The sequence below is a fragment of the Zea mays genome, chromosome 4 (genome assembly GCF_902167145.1).
Source record: "Zea mays cultivar B73 chromosome 4, Zm-B73-REFERENCE-NAM-5.0, whole genome shotgun sequence".
NCBI lineage: Eukaryota > Viridiplantae > Streptophyta > Magnoliopsida > Poales > Poaceae > Zea > Zea mays.
Genome location: NC_050099.1, coordinates 241,262,928 through 241,281,490, shown reverse-complemented (window position 1 = coordinate 241,281,490; position 18,563 = coordinate 241,262,928). Strand labels below are relative to the sequence as shown.

The 18,563-nt window shown below is 41.3% G+C and overlaps 1 protein-coding gene across 2 annotated transcripts; it reads left to right on the top strand.

Annotated features, from left to right (window-relative positions):
• Positions 1-14,064: 14,064 nt before the first annotated feature.
• Positions 14,065-16,634, top strand: LOC103654829 (40S ribosomal protein S8-like). Of its 2 annotated transcripts, NM_001378299.1 has the most exons (5): positions 14,233-14,297; positions 14,483-14,555; positions 15,216-15,549; positions 15,891-16,066; positions 16,281-16,634. In NM_001378299.1, the coding sequence occupies exons 1-5, from the start codon at positions 14,294-14,296 to the stop codon at positions 16,357-16,359; spliced, it is 666 nt and encodes a 221-aa protein (NP_001365228.1). In that variant the 5' UTR covers positions 14,233-14,293; the 3' UTR covers positions 16,360-16,634. The 2 variants fall into 2 exon arrangements, with proteins under 2 accessions (XP_035823004.1, NP_001365228.1); XM_035967111.1 differs by lacking the exon at positions 16,281-16,634 and having other exon boundaries at positions 14,065-14,297; positions 15,891-16,280.
• Positions 16,635-18,563: the final 1,929 nt, after the last annotated feature.

The window sequence follows — 18,563 nt, the reverse complement described above, 5'->3', positions numbered from 1 at the left end:
AAGAGCCCCTGAAGTATTTTTATTGCTAACATGGTGTATTTGATAATAATAACAGTAAATTTGCAGAATGGTAACCACAAAGTAACATGTCGTTGTGTGTCTCGCTGAAAGTTGAGAATAACGCTTCACGTTGAAGGAAAAAGATGTAGTGTGCATGCCACCACATTAATTTAAGTCCAAAGATCACTACATAAAACCACTATCTGTAATATGCGTAAAATTTCCCAAATAAATCACCACAAATAACATAGATTGGCCACAACTAGATGATTATGGTTGGGATTTTATCTCTATGATTTTAGAGCATCTCGGCATTAGGGGGAGGAATGTCCATCTAGTGTAATGCCTCAATATTCTATTAAATGCACAAAAGCCAAACTGAACTTGTCATTCAGTGCGAACTCCTATGTATTTAGAGTTTGCTAGAAATCGTTGAGGAGTAACCATATTGGTTTGAATGCTTCTACCTGATGTAGACATGGATATACCTAGGATTAATATCATATCCACATTTGACTTATTGGCATTTGATCTATTCTCGGGGACGTCTGCAAATATGATCCACTGGCCTTAGTCAAAGCATATGTTCTGATAACAGATTCATGTGGTATATGATAACTCTACTCTGGTTAATTCACCCTGTTGGTGATTTGCCTCACAAAGAGGTTCATCTTGATGATGAAGTTCCTAGCAACGCGCGCAATATCATTGTGCTGGGAATATGGGACAATGATTTTTTTGTTTTTGGGAAATGGCGAAGATCATTATTAAATGTGGGAGACAAATGTGTCGACACCTATATTGCCTCTCTAAGTTGCATCTGGATCCAATACAAATTCCTAGGAACGAGTGCTTGAATCTCTCTTATCGAGTCATTGATAAATGCAATCGAGGTTGAACCAAGAATCGTAAAGTGAAAGTGAAAGAGAAATGGACTTAACCATTTTCTATAATCGATTTTGGTGTTTGACGTCCATCACAAACCACATGGACTAACTAGTTTGCCTAGATGTCATATATATTAGGTGCATAAAGTTCAACATAAACCAACAAAGGCAAAGAGTTGAGGACTCTACAAAGTTTAGAGCAAAAGACAAGTAAAAGTGCTGCCAGTGGCGCACCAGACACTGTCCGGTGCTCGAGCCGAGCACCTCTCAAAATGGCCACTCTCGGGTTTCTCAGAGAGGCGCTCCGCTATAATTCACCAGACTGTCCGGTGTGCACCGGACAGTGTCCGGTGAGCCAACAGAGCAATGGTCGACTGCAAAAGTGAACAGTGCACAGTCAGAAGTCAGAGCAGAAAAGTCAGAACGCACCGGACATGTCTGGTGCAGCTAGAAGACAAAGGACTTCAATGGTCAACCACTCCAAACCCTAACGGGAGCTGACGTGGCACGCACCGGATACTGAACAGTGCCATGTCAGGTGCACCACCGGACTATCTGATGTGTCATCGACAACCAACGACTAGAATAGTGGTTGGGGCTATAAATACCCCCAAGCACCTCCATTCAAGCCATCCAAGTTTTCTGAACTTCACATTCAATACAAGAGCAATAGCATTCACTCCAAGACACATTCCAAAGATCAAATCATCTCCAAGCCTCAAAATCAACTCAATCGCTTAATGACTTGAGAGAGGATGTTTTGTGTTCTTTTGTTGCTCTTGTTGCTTGGATTGCTTTCTCCTTCCTATTCTCATTCTTCTAAGTGCTTTGTAAAGCTGACAAGAGACACCTAAGTGTGTGGTGATCCTTGCGGGCTCTTAGTGACCCAAGTGATTAAGGAGAAGCCTCGACCGGTCTGTGTGACCGATTGAGAGAGGGAAAGGGTTGGAATAGACCCGGCCTTTGTGGCCTCCTCAACGGGGACTAGGTTCTTTGGAACCGAACCTTGGTAAACAAATCATCGTGTTCACTTGCATTGATCTTCACTTGATTTGTTTCCCTTCATTCCTCTCTCTAAAGTTCCCTTACCCATATTGATTTAAGTTCGCTCCCAAAGGTTATCCGCATTGATTGAGCAACTCTTGGCAAGGCAAACTATCTTCCACACTCCAAATTAAAACTAACGCTAACCTCGAGCATAATGGGTGTTTAAGTTTGTAAATTCCAGGCTTTGCCTATTCACCCCCCTCTAGGCGACTTCCAATTGGTATCAGAACTAGTGCTTCATTAAGAGTCTAACAAACTCGAAGTGATGTCTGGAGATCACGCCAAGAGGGAGATAGTCACCGGCGACAAGGCCGAAGGCTCGGGAAGGAAGAATGAACGGACTCCGTCAAGAGAGTCCGACGACAAGTAAAAGGAGGAATCCTCTTCCAAAGGAAAGGTGATAAGAAGAAGAAAATGAAGAAGGTGGTCTACTATGAGGCCGACTGTTCATCACCTTCCACATCCGGCACCGAGTCTACTACTTCTAAGCGCCAAGAGTGCAAGAAGTATAGTAAGATGTCTCTATGCTATCCTCACATTCCTAAACGCGCTCCTTTACTTTCGGTACCCCTAGGCAAAACACCGTATTTTGATGGTGAAGATTATTGTATGTGGAGTGATAAAATGAGGCACCATCTAACCTCACTCCACAAAAGTATATGGGATATTGTTGAGTTTTGAGCGCAGGAACTACAAGTAGGTGACGAGGACTACGACTCAGATGAGGCCACCTAAATAAGGCACTTCAACTCCCAAGCCACCTCTATACTCCTCGCTTCCTTGTGTTGAGAGGAGTACAACAAAGTGCAAGGGTTGAAGAGTGCAAAAGAAATTTGGGACATCCTCAAAATGGCGCACGAAGGGGACGAAGTGATCAAGATCACCAAGCGCGAGACGATCGAGGGTGAACTCGGTCGGTTCGTCCTCAACAAAGGAGAAGAGCCGCAAGCAATGTACAATCGGCTCAAGACGATGGTCAACCAAGTGCGCAACCTCGAGAGCACCAAATGGGATGACCATGAAATGGCCAAGGTTATTCTAAGATCTCTCGTTTTTTGTAATCCTACTCAAGTACAATTAATCCATGGAGATCCTAGATACAAACAGATGTCCCCCGAGGAGGTCATTGGCAAGTTTGTGAGCTTTGAACTTATGATCAAAGACTCCAAACACATTATCAACTTGGAGCAAGGCGCCACCTCCACACCCGAGGTGCAACCTGTTGAATTCAAAGCAACAGAAGAGAAGAAGGACGAGTCTACACCAAGTAGACTCCCAATTGACGCCTCCAAGCTTGACAACAAGGAGATGGAACAAAGGAAGGGGAAGAACTACAAGCCCCATTCCAAGAGGGTGTGCTACAGGTGTGGTAAGTCAGAGCACTTCATTGCAAAATGTCCATATACAAGTGATAGTGATAGGGACAAAGACAAGAAAGGGAAGAAGAAGATGGAGAAAAAGAGATACTACAAGAAGAAGGGTGGTGAGGTGCACATGGGGCGGGAATGGGACTCTGATGAGAGCTCCACCGACTCCTCCGATGAGGACGCCGCCAACATCACCGTCAACATGAGACTTCTCTTCCGCAACGTCAGCCACAAGTGCCTCATGGCTAAGGAGGGCATGAAGAAGAAGGTACATTCTAGAGATACCGCAAAATATAATACATCCGATGATGAGGGTAGCTCTAGTGATGATAATGATGATTTAACTTCTCTTTTTGCCAACCTTACTAAAGATCAAAAGGAAAAGATTAATGAATTGATAGAATCCATTAACGAGAAGGATGATCTCTTGGAATGCCAAGAGGACTTGCTCGTTAAGGAAAACAAAAAATTGTTAAATTGAAAAATGCTTATGCTCTTGAAGTAGAAAAATGTGAAAATTTGTCTAAAGAGCGTAAGGTTTGCAATGATTCAATTCTTGTCTTAGAATTGAGAATGAAGATTTAAATGTTACGATAAAAGAATTGAATGCTTGCAAAATTTCTACATCTACTGTTGAGCATGTCACCATTTGCACTAGATGTAGAGATGTTAATATTGATTCTATGAATGATCAAATCACTATGATTAAAGAACAAAATGGTCACATAGCAAAATTAAATGCTAAAATTACCGAGCATGAGCTTGAGAATGAAAAAATTAAATTTGCTCGTAGCATGCTCTTTAATGGGAGACGCCCTGGCATTAAGGATGGCATTGGCTTCCAAAAAGGGAGCCAAAGCAACATCAAGCTTAATGCCCCCAAGAATAGACTCTCTAAGTTTGTTAAGTGTAAGGCTCCCATGGTTCAGGATAGAGAGGCTTATATTTTATATCCTGAAAACTATCCTGAGCACAAAATTAGGAGAATTCATTCTAGAAAACCTCATACTGTTTCTCATCATGCTTTTATATATAGCAATGAGGCATCTAGTTCTAGGCATTCAACTCATATCAAAATTCCTAAAAAGAAAATTGCAAATGCATCAAATGAGCATAACATTTCATTTAAAACTTTTGATGCATCTTATGTGCTGACTAATAAATCAGGCAAAGTAGTTGCCAAATATGTTGGGGGCAAACACAAGAGTCCCAAGACTTGTGTTTGGGTACCCAAGGTGCTTGTTTCTAATGTCAAAGGACCCAAGACCGTTTGGGTACCTAAGAACAAGGCCTAAAATTGTTTTGTAGGTTTATGTATCCGGTGGATCAAGTTGGATAATCGATAGTGGATGCACAAACCACATGACAGGGGAGAAAAGGATGTTCTCCTCATATGAGAAAAATGTAGATCCCCAAAGAGCTATCACATTCGGGGATGAAAATCAAGGTTTGGTCAAAGGTTTGGGTAAAATTGCTATATCCCCTGACTATTCCATTTCTAATGTTTTTCTTGTAGATTCTTTAGTCTACAATGTGCTTTCAGTCTCTCAATTATGCAAAATGGGCTACAGCTGTTTATTCACTGATGTAGGTGTTACTGTATTTAGAAGAAGTGATGATTCAATAGCATTTAAGGGAGTGTTAGATGGTCAGCTATACTTAGTTGATTTTAATGATAACAAAGCTGAACTAGACACTTGCTTAATTGCTAAGACTAATATGGGTTGGCTCTGGCATCGCCGAGTCACCCATGTTGGGATGAAGAATCTTCACAAGCTTCTAAAGGGAGAACACATTTTAGGCCAGACTAACAAATGTTCATTTTGAGAAAGACAGGATTTGTAGCGCATGTTAAGCAGAAAAGCAGGTTGGAGTTCATCATCCACACAAGAACATCATGACGGCTAACATGCCACTTGAACTACTCCACATGGATCTATTCGGCTCAATCGCTTACATAAGCATCGGTGGGAGTAAGTACTGTCTTGTTATTGTGGATGACTATTCTCGCTTCACTTGGGTATTCTTTTTGCAGGAAAAATCTCAAACCCAAGAGACCTTAAAGAGATTCTTAAGACGGGCTCAAAATGAGTTCATATTGAGAATCAAGAAGATTAGAAGCGACCATGGAACGAAGTTCAAGAATTCACAAATCGAAGGATTTCTTGAGGAGGAGGGCATCAAGCATGAGTTCTCTTCTCCCTACACTCCTCAACAAAATGGTGTAGTAGAGAGGAAGAATAGAACTCTATTGGATATGGCAAGGACCATGCTTGATGAGTACAAGACACTAGATCGGTTTTGGGTGGAGGTGATTAACACCGCTTGCTACTCCATCAACCGACTCTACCTTCACCGAATCCTCAAGAAAACATCGTATGAACTCCTCACTGGTAAAAAGCCCAATATTTCTTATTTTAGAGTTTTTGGGAGCAAATGCTTTATTCTTATTAAGAAAGGTAGAAATTCTAAATTTGCTCCTAAAGCAGTAGAAGGCTTTTTACTTGGTTATGACTCAAACACAAGGGCATATAGAGTCTTTAACAAATCCACTGGATTAGTTGAAGTTTCTTGTGACATTGTGTTTGATGAGACTAATGGCTCCTAAGTGGAGCAAGTTGATCTTGATGAACTAGATGATGAAGAGGCTCCATGGGTCGCGCTAAGGAACATGTCCATTGGGGATCTGTGTCCCAAGGAATCCGAAGAGCCTCCTAAAGCACAAGATCAACCATCAACTTCCATACAAGCATCTCCACCAACTCAAGATGAGGGAATGGCTCAAGAGGATGAGAACCAAGACCAAGACGATGAGCCACCTCAAGAGGAGGATATTGATCAATGGGGAGATGAAGATGAGCAAGGTAAGGAAGATGATCAAAAATTCAGGATCAAAGACCACCACACCCAAGAGTTCACCAAGCAATTCAAAGAGATCACCCCGTCAATTCCATACTTGGTGACATCCACAAGGGGGTAACCACTCGATCTCGAGTTGCTCATTTTTGTGAACATTACTCTTTTGTGTCTTCTATTGAGCCATACAGGATAGAGGATGCACTAAGAGATCCAGACTGGGTGGTAGCAATGCAAAAGGAGCTCAACAACTTCACGAGGAATGAGGTATGGCATTTAGTTCCATGTCCTAACCAAAATGTTGTAGGTACCAAGTGGGTATTCCGCAACAAACAAGATGAGCATGGTATGGTGACTAGGAACAAAGCCCGACTTGTTGCCAAAGGTTATTCACAAGTCGAAGGTTTGGATTTTGATGAAACCTATGCACCCGTAGCTAGGCTTGAATCAATTCGTATATTACTTGCCTATGCTACTTACCATGGATTTAAGCTATATCAAATGGACGTGAAAAGTGCCTTCCTCAATGGACCTATCAAGGAAGAAGTGTATGTTGAGCAACCTCCCGGCTTTGAAGATAGTGAGTACCCTAATCATATTTATAAGCTCACAAAGGCGCTTTATGGGCTCAAACAAGCCCCAAGAGTATGGTATGAATGCATGCGAGACTTTCTTATCACTAATGGCTTCAAAGTTGGTAAAGCTGACCCTACTCACTTCACTAAAACAATTGCTAAAGACTTGTTTATATGCCAAATTTATGTTGATGATATTATTTTTGGGTCTACTAACAAGTCATCTTGTGAAGAGTTTAGTAGGATAATGATACAGAAATTCGAGATGTCTATGATGGGGGAGTTGAAGTATTTCCTTGGATTTCAAATCAAGCAACTCCAAGAAGGCACCTTCATCAGCCAAACTAAGGACATTCAAGATATACTCAAGAAGTTTGGAATGAAGAATGCCAAACCCATCAAGACTCCCATGGGAACAAATGGGCATCTCGACCTCGACACAGGAGGTAAATCCGTAGATCAAAAGGTATACCGGTCGATGATAGGATCCTTACTCTATTTATGTGCTTCACGATCGGATATTATGCTTTCTGTATGCATGTGTGCAAGGTTCGAGGCAAATCCTAAGGAAATTCACCTTAGGGCCGTGAAAAGAATCATGAGATATTTAGTTTGCACTCCTAAGTTTGGGCTTTGGTACCCAAGGGATCTACCTTTGATTTAATTGGGTATTCCAATGCCGATTATGCTGGATGTAAAATTGACAAGAAGAGCACATCAGGGACTTGTCAGTTTCTAGGGAGATCCCTGGTGTCTTGGGCTTCAAAGAAACAAAACTGAATAGCTCTTTCTACCGCCAAAGTTGAGTATATTGCTGCAGGACACTGTTGTGCACAATTACTTTGGATGAGGCAAACCATCAGGGACTATGGCTACAAGTTGAGCAAAGTCCCTCTCCTATGTGATAATGAGAGTGCAATCCGCATGGCGGGTAATCCCGTTGAACACAGCCGCAGTAAGCACATAGACATCCGGTATCACTTTTTGAGAGATCACCAACAAAAGGGGGATATCGAAATTGCTTATGTTAGTACCCACAACCAATTAGCCGATATCTTTACCAAGCCACTAGATGAAAAGACTTTTAGCAAACTTAGGAATGAGCTCAATATACTTGATTCTCAGAACTTTGATTGAAACATTGCACACATTGCTCATTTATATACCTTTGATTATGTCTCTTTCATTTGGTACAAATGCATATTTCTTATTCTTCTTGTGCCAAGGCTAAGACTAATGTGCCTTCAAGTATACTTCTATGATTAGTCTTAGATTGAAAGGGAAATGGAGTATTCGGCAAAGGGAAGACTTCCACTCCAACTCTATCGGTATCATTTATCCTTTGCCTTACTAATAAACTTTCCAATTGGTATAAAACTTTCACTCATATCCTTTATATTCCAAAGGGGGAGAATTAACAAGGGCTCTCAAGCTTCTTCGTTTTTGGCGATTAATGCCAAAGGGGGAGAAATTAATAAGCCCAAAGCAAAAGGACCACACCACCACCCATTTTTAAATTTTTTAGAAACTATCTTACAAAGGGGGGGAAATTTATTCAAATTACAAAAACCCTCTTGACAGCTAAGAGGAGAACTACTTCAGGGGAGTTTTTATTTAGTCAAAGGAAAAGCATTTGAAACAGGGGGAGAATTTTCAAAATCTTGAAAATTCTTTGTGAAATCATATTATTATACCTTTGGCTATTTGCAAAACAATTTGAAAAGACTTGTACAAAAAGATTTGCAAAAACAAGCAAGTGGTGCAAATGTGGTCCAAAATGTTAAAATAAAAGAAAACAATTATATATATATACTTAGTGATACTATCAATTGGTTTAACTAAAAGTAGCTTATGCACTTCTATCAAAATTGCAAACTAATTACATTTCTCACTTTATATTTGCTTTGGTTTGTGTTGGCATCAATCACCAAAAGGGGAGATTGAAAGGGAAATGGACTTAACCATTTCCTATAATCGATTTTGGTGTTTGATGTCCATCACAAACCACGTGGACTAACTAGTTTTCCTAGATGTCATATATATTAGGTGCATAAAGTTCAACATAAACCAACAAAGAAAAAGAGTTGAGGACTCTATAAAGTTTGGAGCAAAAGACAAGTAAAAGTGCTGCCAGTGGCGCACCGGACACTGTCCGGTGTGCCCAGACCGAGCACCTCCCAAACTGGCCACTCTCGGGTTTCTTAGAGAGGCGCTCCGCTATAATTCACCGGACTATCCGGTGTGCACCAGACAGTGTCCGGTGAGCCAATGGAGCAACGATCAAATCCACAACAGTCGACTGCAAAAGTGAACAATGCGTAGTCAGAAGTCCGAGCAGAGAAGTTAGAACGCACCGGTCATGTCCGGTGTGCCACCGGACTGTCCGGTGCAGCTAGAAGACAAAGGACTTCAATGGTCAACCGCTCCAAACCCTAACGGACAGCTGACATGGCGCGCACCAGACACTAAACAATGCCCTGTCCGGTGTGCCATCGACAACCAACGACTAGAATAGTGGTTGGGGCTATAAATACCCCAACCACCTCCATTCAAGCCATCCAAGTTTTCTGAACTTCACATTCAATACAAGAGCAATAACATTCACTCCAAGACACATTCCAAAGATCAAATCCTCTCCAAGCCTCAAAATCAACTCAATCGCTTAGTGACTTGAGAGAGGGTGTTTTGTGTTCTTTTGTTGCTCTTGTTGCTTGGATTGCTTTCTCCTTCCAATTCTCATTCTTCTAAGTGCTTTGTAAAGCTAGCAAGAGACACCTAAGTGTGTGGTGATCCCTGCGGGGTCTTAGTGACCCAAGTGATTAAGGAGAAGCCTCGACCGATCAGTGTGACCGATTGAGAGAGGGGAGAGGTTAGAATAGACCCGGCCTTTGTGGCCTCCTCAACGGGGACTAGGTTCTTTGGAACAGAACCTCGGTAAACTAATCATCGTGTTCACTTGCATTGATCTTCACTTGATTTGTTTCCCTTCATTCCTCTCTCTAAAGTTCCCTTGCCCATATTGATTTGAGTTTGCTCCCAAAGGTTATCCGCATTGATTGAGCAACTCTTGGCAAGGCAAACTATCTTCGGCACTCCAAATTAAAACTAACGCTAATCTCAAGCATAGTGGGTGTTTAAGTTTGTAAATTTCAGGTTTCGCCTATTCACCCCCCTCTAGGCGACTTTCAGAAAGTCGCGAGCTTGAAGTTCGGACATTTATGGGCACTATTGGAATAATGTGTGGTGAATGTGATGGTCCAAGTGATCTTGTGAGAGACCCACCCCACATATGTGTAGAATAAGCACTGTTCCGCTATATGGTATAATTTGACAATGGTATGAATTAAAATATGCAGTTAAAGGATTTGAAAGATCCATCATGAGATCCTAGGAGGACTCATATTTTTGAATTATAAATATGCATCATATAAATTTCATACCGAATAATACATTTCTGATGAATAATCATTCTCCCATGTAGAGAGAATATCTCCTAGTTGAGATTATACTTCCATGGTTGAACCTTTTCAGAAGAAACAAAGTCTGTGCTAAACACCAAAGTTTGATAATCCCTATCAAGGGACAAAGACCAATACAAACCCGAGAGGAATAAGATGAGGTAACAAAGGACTTGAAGTTCACCGACTAAGCACATGTACATTCCACGAGTTTTACTCATGGTATATTCTACTAGATGGATAATTATGATATTCTCTAAAGCCCTGCTGGCAAAACCCTAAATGGTTTAGGTGTTACTGGCAAAATATCCCCATTGTGCCAGAATGACATACTATAACTATGTATTTGATTGATGAGAATCCCTAATGGATTACGATCTTTGATAGTCTTTTGTTACATCATCATAGAAGTTGCAATGAATGAACACCTGTAGCGATGAGTCATATTTAGAATATGTACTATTGCAACTATATTATCCCCTAAGTCCTTTGGAAGGACAAATTATTTGTTTTACACAACCATGTACACGTGGTTTATGATAGAATGAAAAGTGTATCACCCCAACCTCATCCATCCTCATTATTCTAGATGAACAATGAGACATATATCTTGAAGAATATGTTTGAATTATGAGGGATAATTACTTTGAAAAATGTCATCATGAGGGGGAGTGAATGCTTATATTGATCACAATTGTGATACACTAAATGTCATATTGTATACCCTGAAGGCATCAACTTGATGATCAATATGTGAACCTTTATGAAAGTTTCTATCATATAGATCCAGTCAATCGAACACCACCAATCAAAGTGGATTATTTATGTTGATATGTGCACTTACCTCGTGTATCCTAGAAGTGAGTTGAGGTGAAGTTCTAAGATAATCCTTGCGACAATATGCAATCCGTTTGCTAAATCTCTATGTACATATACTTCCAGAAGAAGGTGTTTTCCCGTACTGAGATAGTTTTGCAAGGACCAGGGGAGCACATTTCTAAAGTTAGCCTTTATAGAAGATTTGATGGAATCTAGATCTAGAAGATTGAAATCTATCCTGATGACAATTGTTGTACTCTTTTTCCCTTGGTGAGTTTTCCTAAAGTTTCTCACTTGAGTTTTTTAATGAGGCAACAAAGCGAAAATGCAATTTGCATCACCATGCACTCTTTCTCCATATTTTTCCCACTAGATTTTTAGGAGTTTTAACGAGGCAACAAAGTGTATAACAAATATATATAGAGACACGATACCCATCAGGGGTATAATCGGTATGAGCCCACCAAACCTTAGGGTTAGGTTTCTTAACATGGCTAAAGTGTAGACACGTCAGCTAAACTCGATTGTTTTAGCAGCAGTCTTCGCCTCTTCGGGCTTCTGCTGGCAGAGGCTGGTCACGGTGGTTGGGCCTGAGACCAGGTGGACGATGCCTCTAGCCCATGGACTGAAAGGCGTAAAGCCGTGAAAATACAGTGGAGAATGGACCTTTTTGTCCCTATTAGTGGGGTTTTTCATGTTTGCATAAATGGTTCGGCCTCGTGCTAGCCCATGGGTCATGGCCTCGACCCAAGCATGGTCCGATGCATTGGGCTGGGCCGAGCTAGCCCGAAATAATTTTGTGTAGTGCATGTCGTGCTTTTTCCTGTCTTGTGTCAATCCGCCAGACCCGAACCAAATGTACAACTCTAATGCATCTAGGGAGCAAAAGCAGCTTCTGGTAGCAGAAGCTCTCCGTAAGCTAAGGAAGTGTTTGGCATAGCTCAACTTCACATAAACCAGCTCAGCTTCATAATAAACTTCATAGTTGAGCATCCCTGTTTCAAATTAATGGAGTTTCTAAATATGTTTGGCATGGAGATCAACTTTAGCTTGAATAAAATGAGATTTTGTTTAGAAAAGTCTCTTGTACCCTTGAATATGTAAGGGATTGTTTTTGTTGTTGTAATCAATTAATACTATCTCCGTTCTTTGTTAGTTGTCATTAGTTTAAAAATAAACTAACATACGATAAATATTCAAAAACAGAGGTAGTATTATAGGTCTTGTCACCGCCTGGCCAATCAAATGCACCAAGCATGAAAATGATTATCGTTCGTCTACTCAATGTATAGTAACCATAATGACCAAGTTGGAAAAAAGTTCACTAAACAACTGACCAGTTCATATGGCATGCAAGAAAAGCTGAATAACTGCCGCGACTTGTAGACCATTGGATGTGTGGGCGTGGAGGTCGACGCCCTCATGCTGACGTCTACCGGATTCCCCACGCCCGGTTGTGTCGAGGCAGCTAGATGGCATGCCTAAGCTCTGGCTGCCCACACTAGGGTTCACAATTTTGTTTGCATAGATACGAAATTGAATTTCGTATTTTTTATATTTTAAATCGAAATCTACTAAAATTCGGAACAAAATTCGATTTTCGGTGAGTAACAAAAACAGAATAATTCATCGAAACCTGCTGATTTCTATTTGAGAAAGTGAACGCTGGACCACACGCACAGGTCCCTATGGCCACCGCAACGACGGTGGCGAGCTCAAGCAGCTCTATGCTGAGGTTTGTCGGCACACGTCACATGTCCCCGGTGAGCTCCGACGTCAATCTATGCATGTCGGCGACGACTGTAGTGGATCCATGGAGAAGGGGAAAGGTGTATTGCAGATGGCTGGTCTTGGTGTGAGGCGCTGGCATGGCCATCGATCAGTGACGGAAATAGAAAAAACGATTCGTTTGACATGTAACCAATGGCAAAAGTGGGTAATTTCATCCTAACTTCATGAGTGAGTTGAAAATATCGATTCATGAAGCACCCTTTTGGCTGCTTCATAGATTTAGGCCCTATTTGGGAGGGTCATTTGAAGAATTGCAGCTTTGGTTTTCTAGCTTCTCCATGAAACGGCTTCAACAGATTAGTAAGACAGGATTCAAGAGTGTTTGGTTTGCACATAGGCTCCAGCTTCTGTAATATAATTAATTTGTGCGAGTTTCTTAATTACCTTTGATGATTAATGGGTGGAGAAAGAGACATGAATTGATAGGTTATGTAACCAATGGTATGGTGGGTAATTTTTGTGCAACTTCATGAAGAGGTATGAAAACAATGTTTTTGAAGCACCCTTCGAGGAGCTTCAAAAATTTCATGAAACTGGTCTCTAGTTTCAGTTTTTTTTGGAACTAGAGCTCGTGGAGCTGGACCCGTTTGGATAGAACAAGCTGAAGTAGACCTGCAAATTTTGAAATGAAGCTCAAACAGACCCTTAGTGAACTTAGGATCAATTTCACCTTTTTTTTTGGTGAAACTGAGTTGGTGAAGTTAAGCGTGTTTGACTAGAGTTTTCAGCCCTGTTTGGGAGAGCTTTACTTTAAGAAATTTAAGTCTATTTCAGCTTCTATCCAAACACGTCTAGCTCCACGAGCTATAGCTTAAAAAATTGAAACTAGAGGACAGTTTAATGAAAATTTTCAAGCTCCTTAAAGGGTGCTTCAAAAACACTATTTTTATACCTCCTCATGAAGTTGTACCAAAATCACCTAACATGCCACTGGTTACATGACCTACCGATTCATGTCTTTTTCTCCACCCGTTAATCATCAAGGGTAATTAAAGAAACTCACACAAATTAATTGTATTACAAAAGCTGAAGTCTATGTATAATACAAACATTTTTTAACACCATCTTACCAATCTGTTAAAGTTGTTTCGTGATGAAACTGGAAAACCAAAACTATAATTTTTGAAATAGAACCCTTCCAAACAAGGCCTTATACCCTAAAACAAACAGATTTAAGTCGATCGGTTCAACGTGTTTAGACCTTTTCGCTATTTTGAATTGGGCTGGGCCTAAGGCAGGGACTAGCTAGTCGCTACGTGATATGCAGTCGATAGTGTGCGCCCAGGCCCAGTTTGCTCGATTCGATTTGCCATGGGAATTTGGTGGGCACTAGGCCTCACTCAGCCCACCGGCGCCTATCCCCAACCCTAGGTCAGCCCATATATATAAACCCGATATTTAGGGTTTCCTTCTCTCACTTGTGTAGCCCAACGAGAAGAGCGGCGGCGCGGGCGGACAAGGAGCAGGCGGAGGAGGAGCTGTGCCAAGCCACAATGGGTAAGATTCCATCCACCTGCTTCTCGTTTTGCCTGTACTGACATAGCTGCCGCGGTGGTTCTCCGATTTGAGCGACGCTGTCGCAGTCGTTTCCGGTTTGATCGACGCTGCCGCGATGGTTCTTCGGTTTGGCTGATGAGATGCTAATGGGTGCCTCTGCGTATGGTTTGGATGTGTTCGTGCAGGTATCTCACGCGACTCGATGCACAAGCGCCGTGCCACCGGTGGAAAGCAGAAGGCCTGGAGGAAGAAGCGAAAGTAATGACCGTTTCTCTTCCCTATGTTATTGACGGCTGGATTCACTTAGCTCTGCTTTTGTTCTGTAATATGCTGCTGCTTGATTAGATCACCGGTCCTAACTTGTTAACTTTGCATGTCGATTCCCTGTGGATCTTGTAGTGGTTGCAGCGGTAATGCGGTATTAATTGGTCTGAGTTGTATCAAGGATTCAAATAATGTTTTTCTCTCTTGACATCATTAGTTGAACTCCAGTGATATATGCTTGTCGCCCTTAATTGTGAGGTTACTGAGTATTGCCTAATAAAAAATTATCTGTGTCTGTTAAAGTTGTTTACCATGATGCTTCCAATGAAATGCCTGAGCCTTGACAGTTCATAAGTAATTGTATCTGTCAATTCTATGTATTTTTCAATTTTCTTGAAGGCAATTAGCCAATTTCACTTGGTGAAGTTTGTGTTTCTCAGAATAGTCTTTTTTATCACAACTAGTCCATACTACATGTTTGACAGTTTGAGGCAGCACTAAAATTGTAGATCATTTGTGTGCAAGTTTCATCAAACTGAATTGGTGTCATCGGCTTGCTTAAAAGAGTTGTTTATCGATATGGCTTTGTTGTGTCGCAGTACTATGCTAGGACTTACATTCAAAGGTTTATTCTGCTTGTCATTTCTCTTGAAGGTATGAGCTTGGTCGCCAGCCGGCCAACACCAAGTTGTCAAGCAATAAGACAGTGAGGAGGGTCCGTGTTCGTGGAGGTAACGTGAAGTGGAGGGCTCTTCGCCTTGATACTGGTAACTACTCATGGGGAAGTGAAGCTGTTACCCGCAAGACCCGTATCCTCGACGTGGTCTACAATGCATCAAACAATGAGCTTGTGAGGACACAAACCCTTGTGAAGAGTGCCATTGTGCAAGTTGATGCTGCCCCATTCAAGCAGTGGTACCTCACTCACTATGGAGTTGACATTGGTAGGAAGAAGAAAACCCCTGCTGCAAAGAAGGATAATGCTGAGGTATTCTTTCTTGGAACACAGCTTCTCACTATTTACCACTGAATGTTTTAGTAAGGTATTGGCTTCGTAGTTCATACATCATTTTTTGTAGCTGACAAATATAAGCTCGTTAGGTAACTCTTCTTTTTTAACCACATGAATAGCTTGTTTCTGCACTAGCCTATTTTAGATTTCTGTATGAAAAATGTAGAAGTTGATAATTTTTATCAATATATTTTGTTTGCTTGAAGTATTTCTAGAAAGCAGATGTCAATAGTTCATTACTTTTCATTTTCTTTACTCTAGTAGCTCATATGTTTCCTCTGGTGGTTCATTTATTGTTTGATATAATATCCATCCAGGGACAAGAGGTTGAGGCAGCAGCTGAGGAAACGAAAAAGAGCAACCATGTCACGAGGAAGCTTGAGAAGCGCAAGGAGGGACGTACCCTTGACCCACACATTGAGGAGCAATTTGGCAGTGGACGGTTGCTGGCATGCATTTCTTCCCGCCCTGGACAGTGTGGCCGAGCTGATGGGTACGAAATAATGGACCTCCACCAGACTTTCTTAGTATTTTTAGAGCAGCATATCTGTGTGTGTACTACAAACTTTTGTTGCTTAAATCATAATGGTCGTTTTGATTTTAGATATCTTGTCATGTTATCCTTCTTGGCTTCAAGTTATCTCCTTGTTTCACCACCTATAACGTTACCTGCAGCTCCTTAGTAGCCTTTTCTTTTTATATAACAGGTACATCCTTGAGGGTAAAGAGCTTGAGTTCTACATGAAGAAGCTACAGAGGAAGAAGGGCAAGAGCGCTGTAGCTTAGAGCATTCTCATGGATTGTCTTGCACCGAAATGTGTGTCCTGATGAGTACACTTTTTTTTGGTTAGTCGTCTCAAGTTCAGAGCGTTATGCCATGTTTTCAGACCTGATTAGTACACTGTTTTCTAAAAGCGATTGAGCTCTAGTCCAATGTATTGATAATATCTGCTGTTGTCCTATTGCGGTGATGATGATTTGCCCTGTTCGCTAGCTGCAATAGTTCCTATTTGTTGATGAATTTGTTTGAAGCATAAACGCAGAACATGTCGTAAAGAAAACCTTTCTGTAATATTAGCTTGTAAGATCGTCATGGCATCACTGCATATATAGTTTTCCCTTTTTAGGTGTCGCCCATTTTGTTTAATATGTGCATTGCGTAGGCTGCTGATTCAACTGAATGAAGCCATCCATGGTGTGACATGGAAATATCCATAACATGATTTGGGACAAGGCATTTAGCGATATACGCTATCATTAGTTTTAACATTTACTAAAGAATCATAGTTGTTTTCAATTGAAGTTTAAACTTGCAGACTGTATCGTTCTAATTGTAAGAACTATTGTGGATTCTTTAACTGGGTACATTTCCGATATTAATGATTATGTTTAGTTGCCTTAACGAAATTGTGGGTCATAACCTTTGATGCTGCCATAGATGCTGCGATAGCTGCCATAGATGCTGCGATAGTCAGAACTTTTGGTCTTCAGGAAACAAAAGCAAACGCCTGCGATGGCCAGAGGGAATTTACGAATAGCAAAGGTATTTTTAAGGAGCTATTCGTGTTCGGTATGTATGTTTTTGGGCTTTTATGTTTTTTCGGAAGAGCCGGTTAACATAAAAACTCTTCGAACAGTTCTTTAAATTAACATATTAAATTTAGCAATCTTTTTAACTAACCTCATTTTCTCTCTACATTTGGCAACCATTTACTAACTAGCTAAACAAAAATGTTCATTGCATTATGTAGATACTGAAGGTGATCGTTGACATTTGTGAGCTATTTTTATGTTGATAGATACAAAACAAAACTACTATCTATATTTAGAGAACTATTGAAGCACTCACATTTTTTTCTGTCAAAGTTATTTAGCAACTTCTTAAATCTGTGATTTAGAAAGCTAAAATTTACATAACTATTGGAGTGGCTCATTATAGAGATATTGGATGCACAAATATAGAAGTTGTTGGAGACTAACACGGAGGTGGACGGGGAGTTCTTTCCTATCGATCTAATCTAGTAGTTTTCTCTCTCGGTTGGTTTGCATCGGAAATCATGCTGAACCTTAGGGAGCACCAGCGCTGACGTCTTCGACGCCAACCCCTTTTTCAGCCATGTGGACACATTTAGTACCAACTACTAATGTGCCGACTTGGACGCCATGCTGGACGCGATGGCTAGAAGCCTCTCTTGCCGCGTGGGGTGCATATGCCGGTGGTTAGAGTGTCGGCACCGAGGGAGATACGGTTGTACCTGGCATTAGCCGACGACATGATCAAGCTCAAAATCATGGTCGAGCTAGTGGCCGGTTGCGCCATCGATGCCGCCATCGTCAGCAACCAAACACCTCTTATCCTCCTAACATAAAAATGTGGGAAATGGCCTCAGATTCGCGTGCGCGGACTGTGGGACAGATTGGGGACGGAGGAGGCCAGGATAGGGGCAGGCTGCAATGGTGGTGATGGAGGGTAGTGGCGGCGCCAGTAAGATCACGATTGGCGTCTGTGTTATGGAGAAGAAGGTCGAGATCTTGACTCTCTAGTCCGTTGAGTTTTCTTTTCTTTTTCTTATCCTTTGTGGTTGATGGATTCTTTTGAACACATGGATGCTAGATGTTTTGTCTTCCTTTTTTTATTGCGTTGTCTTGTCTTCCTGATTATTGATAATCGATTCGATTCACACCTAATTAAGGATGTAAAAAAATAGTTGCCCAACTGAATCGACACGCCTCCATCTAATAAGGGAGTTATAGGCCTGTTTCACTATCTGGTGAATTGGCCTGATCATGTCTAGCCTCCATCATGCAAAGGGCCATGAAACCAGGATAGCCTGTAACTGCTATGCCGAGAGATGTTGCTGCTTGGCAAAGTATTGGCATGCTTCACACTTCTGAACAAGATCTACATCTTGATTAGCTGTTAGCCAGTAGAATCCAGCTCTAAAAGTTTTCCTGACTAATGTTCTTGACGCGACGTGAATGCCACACTG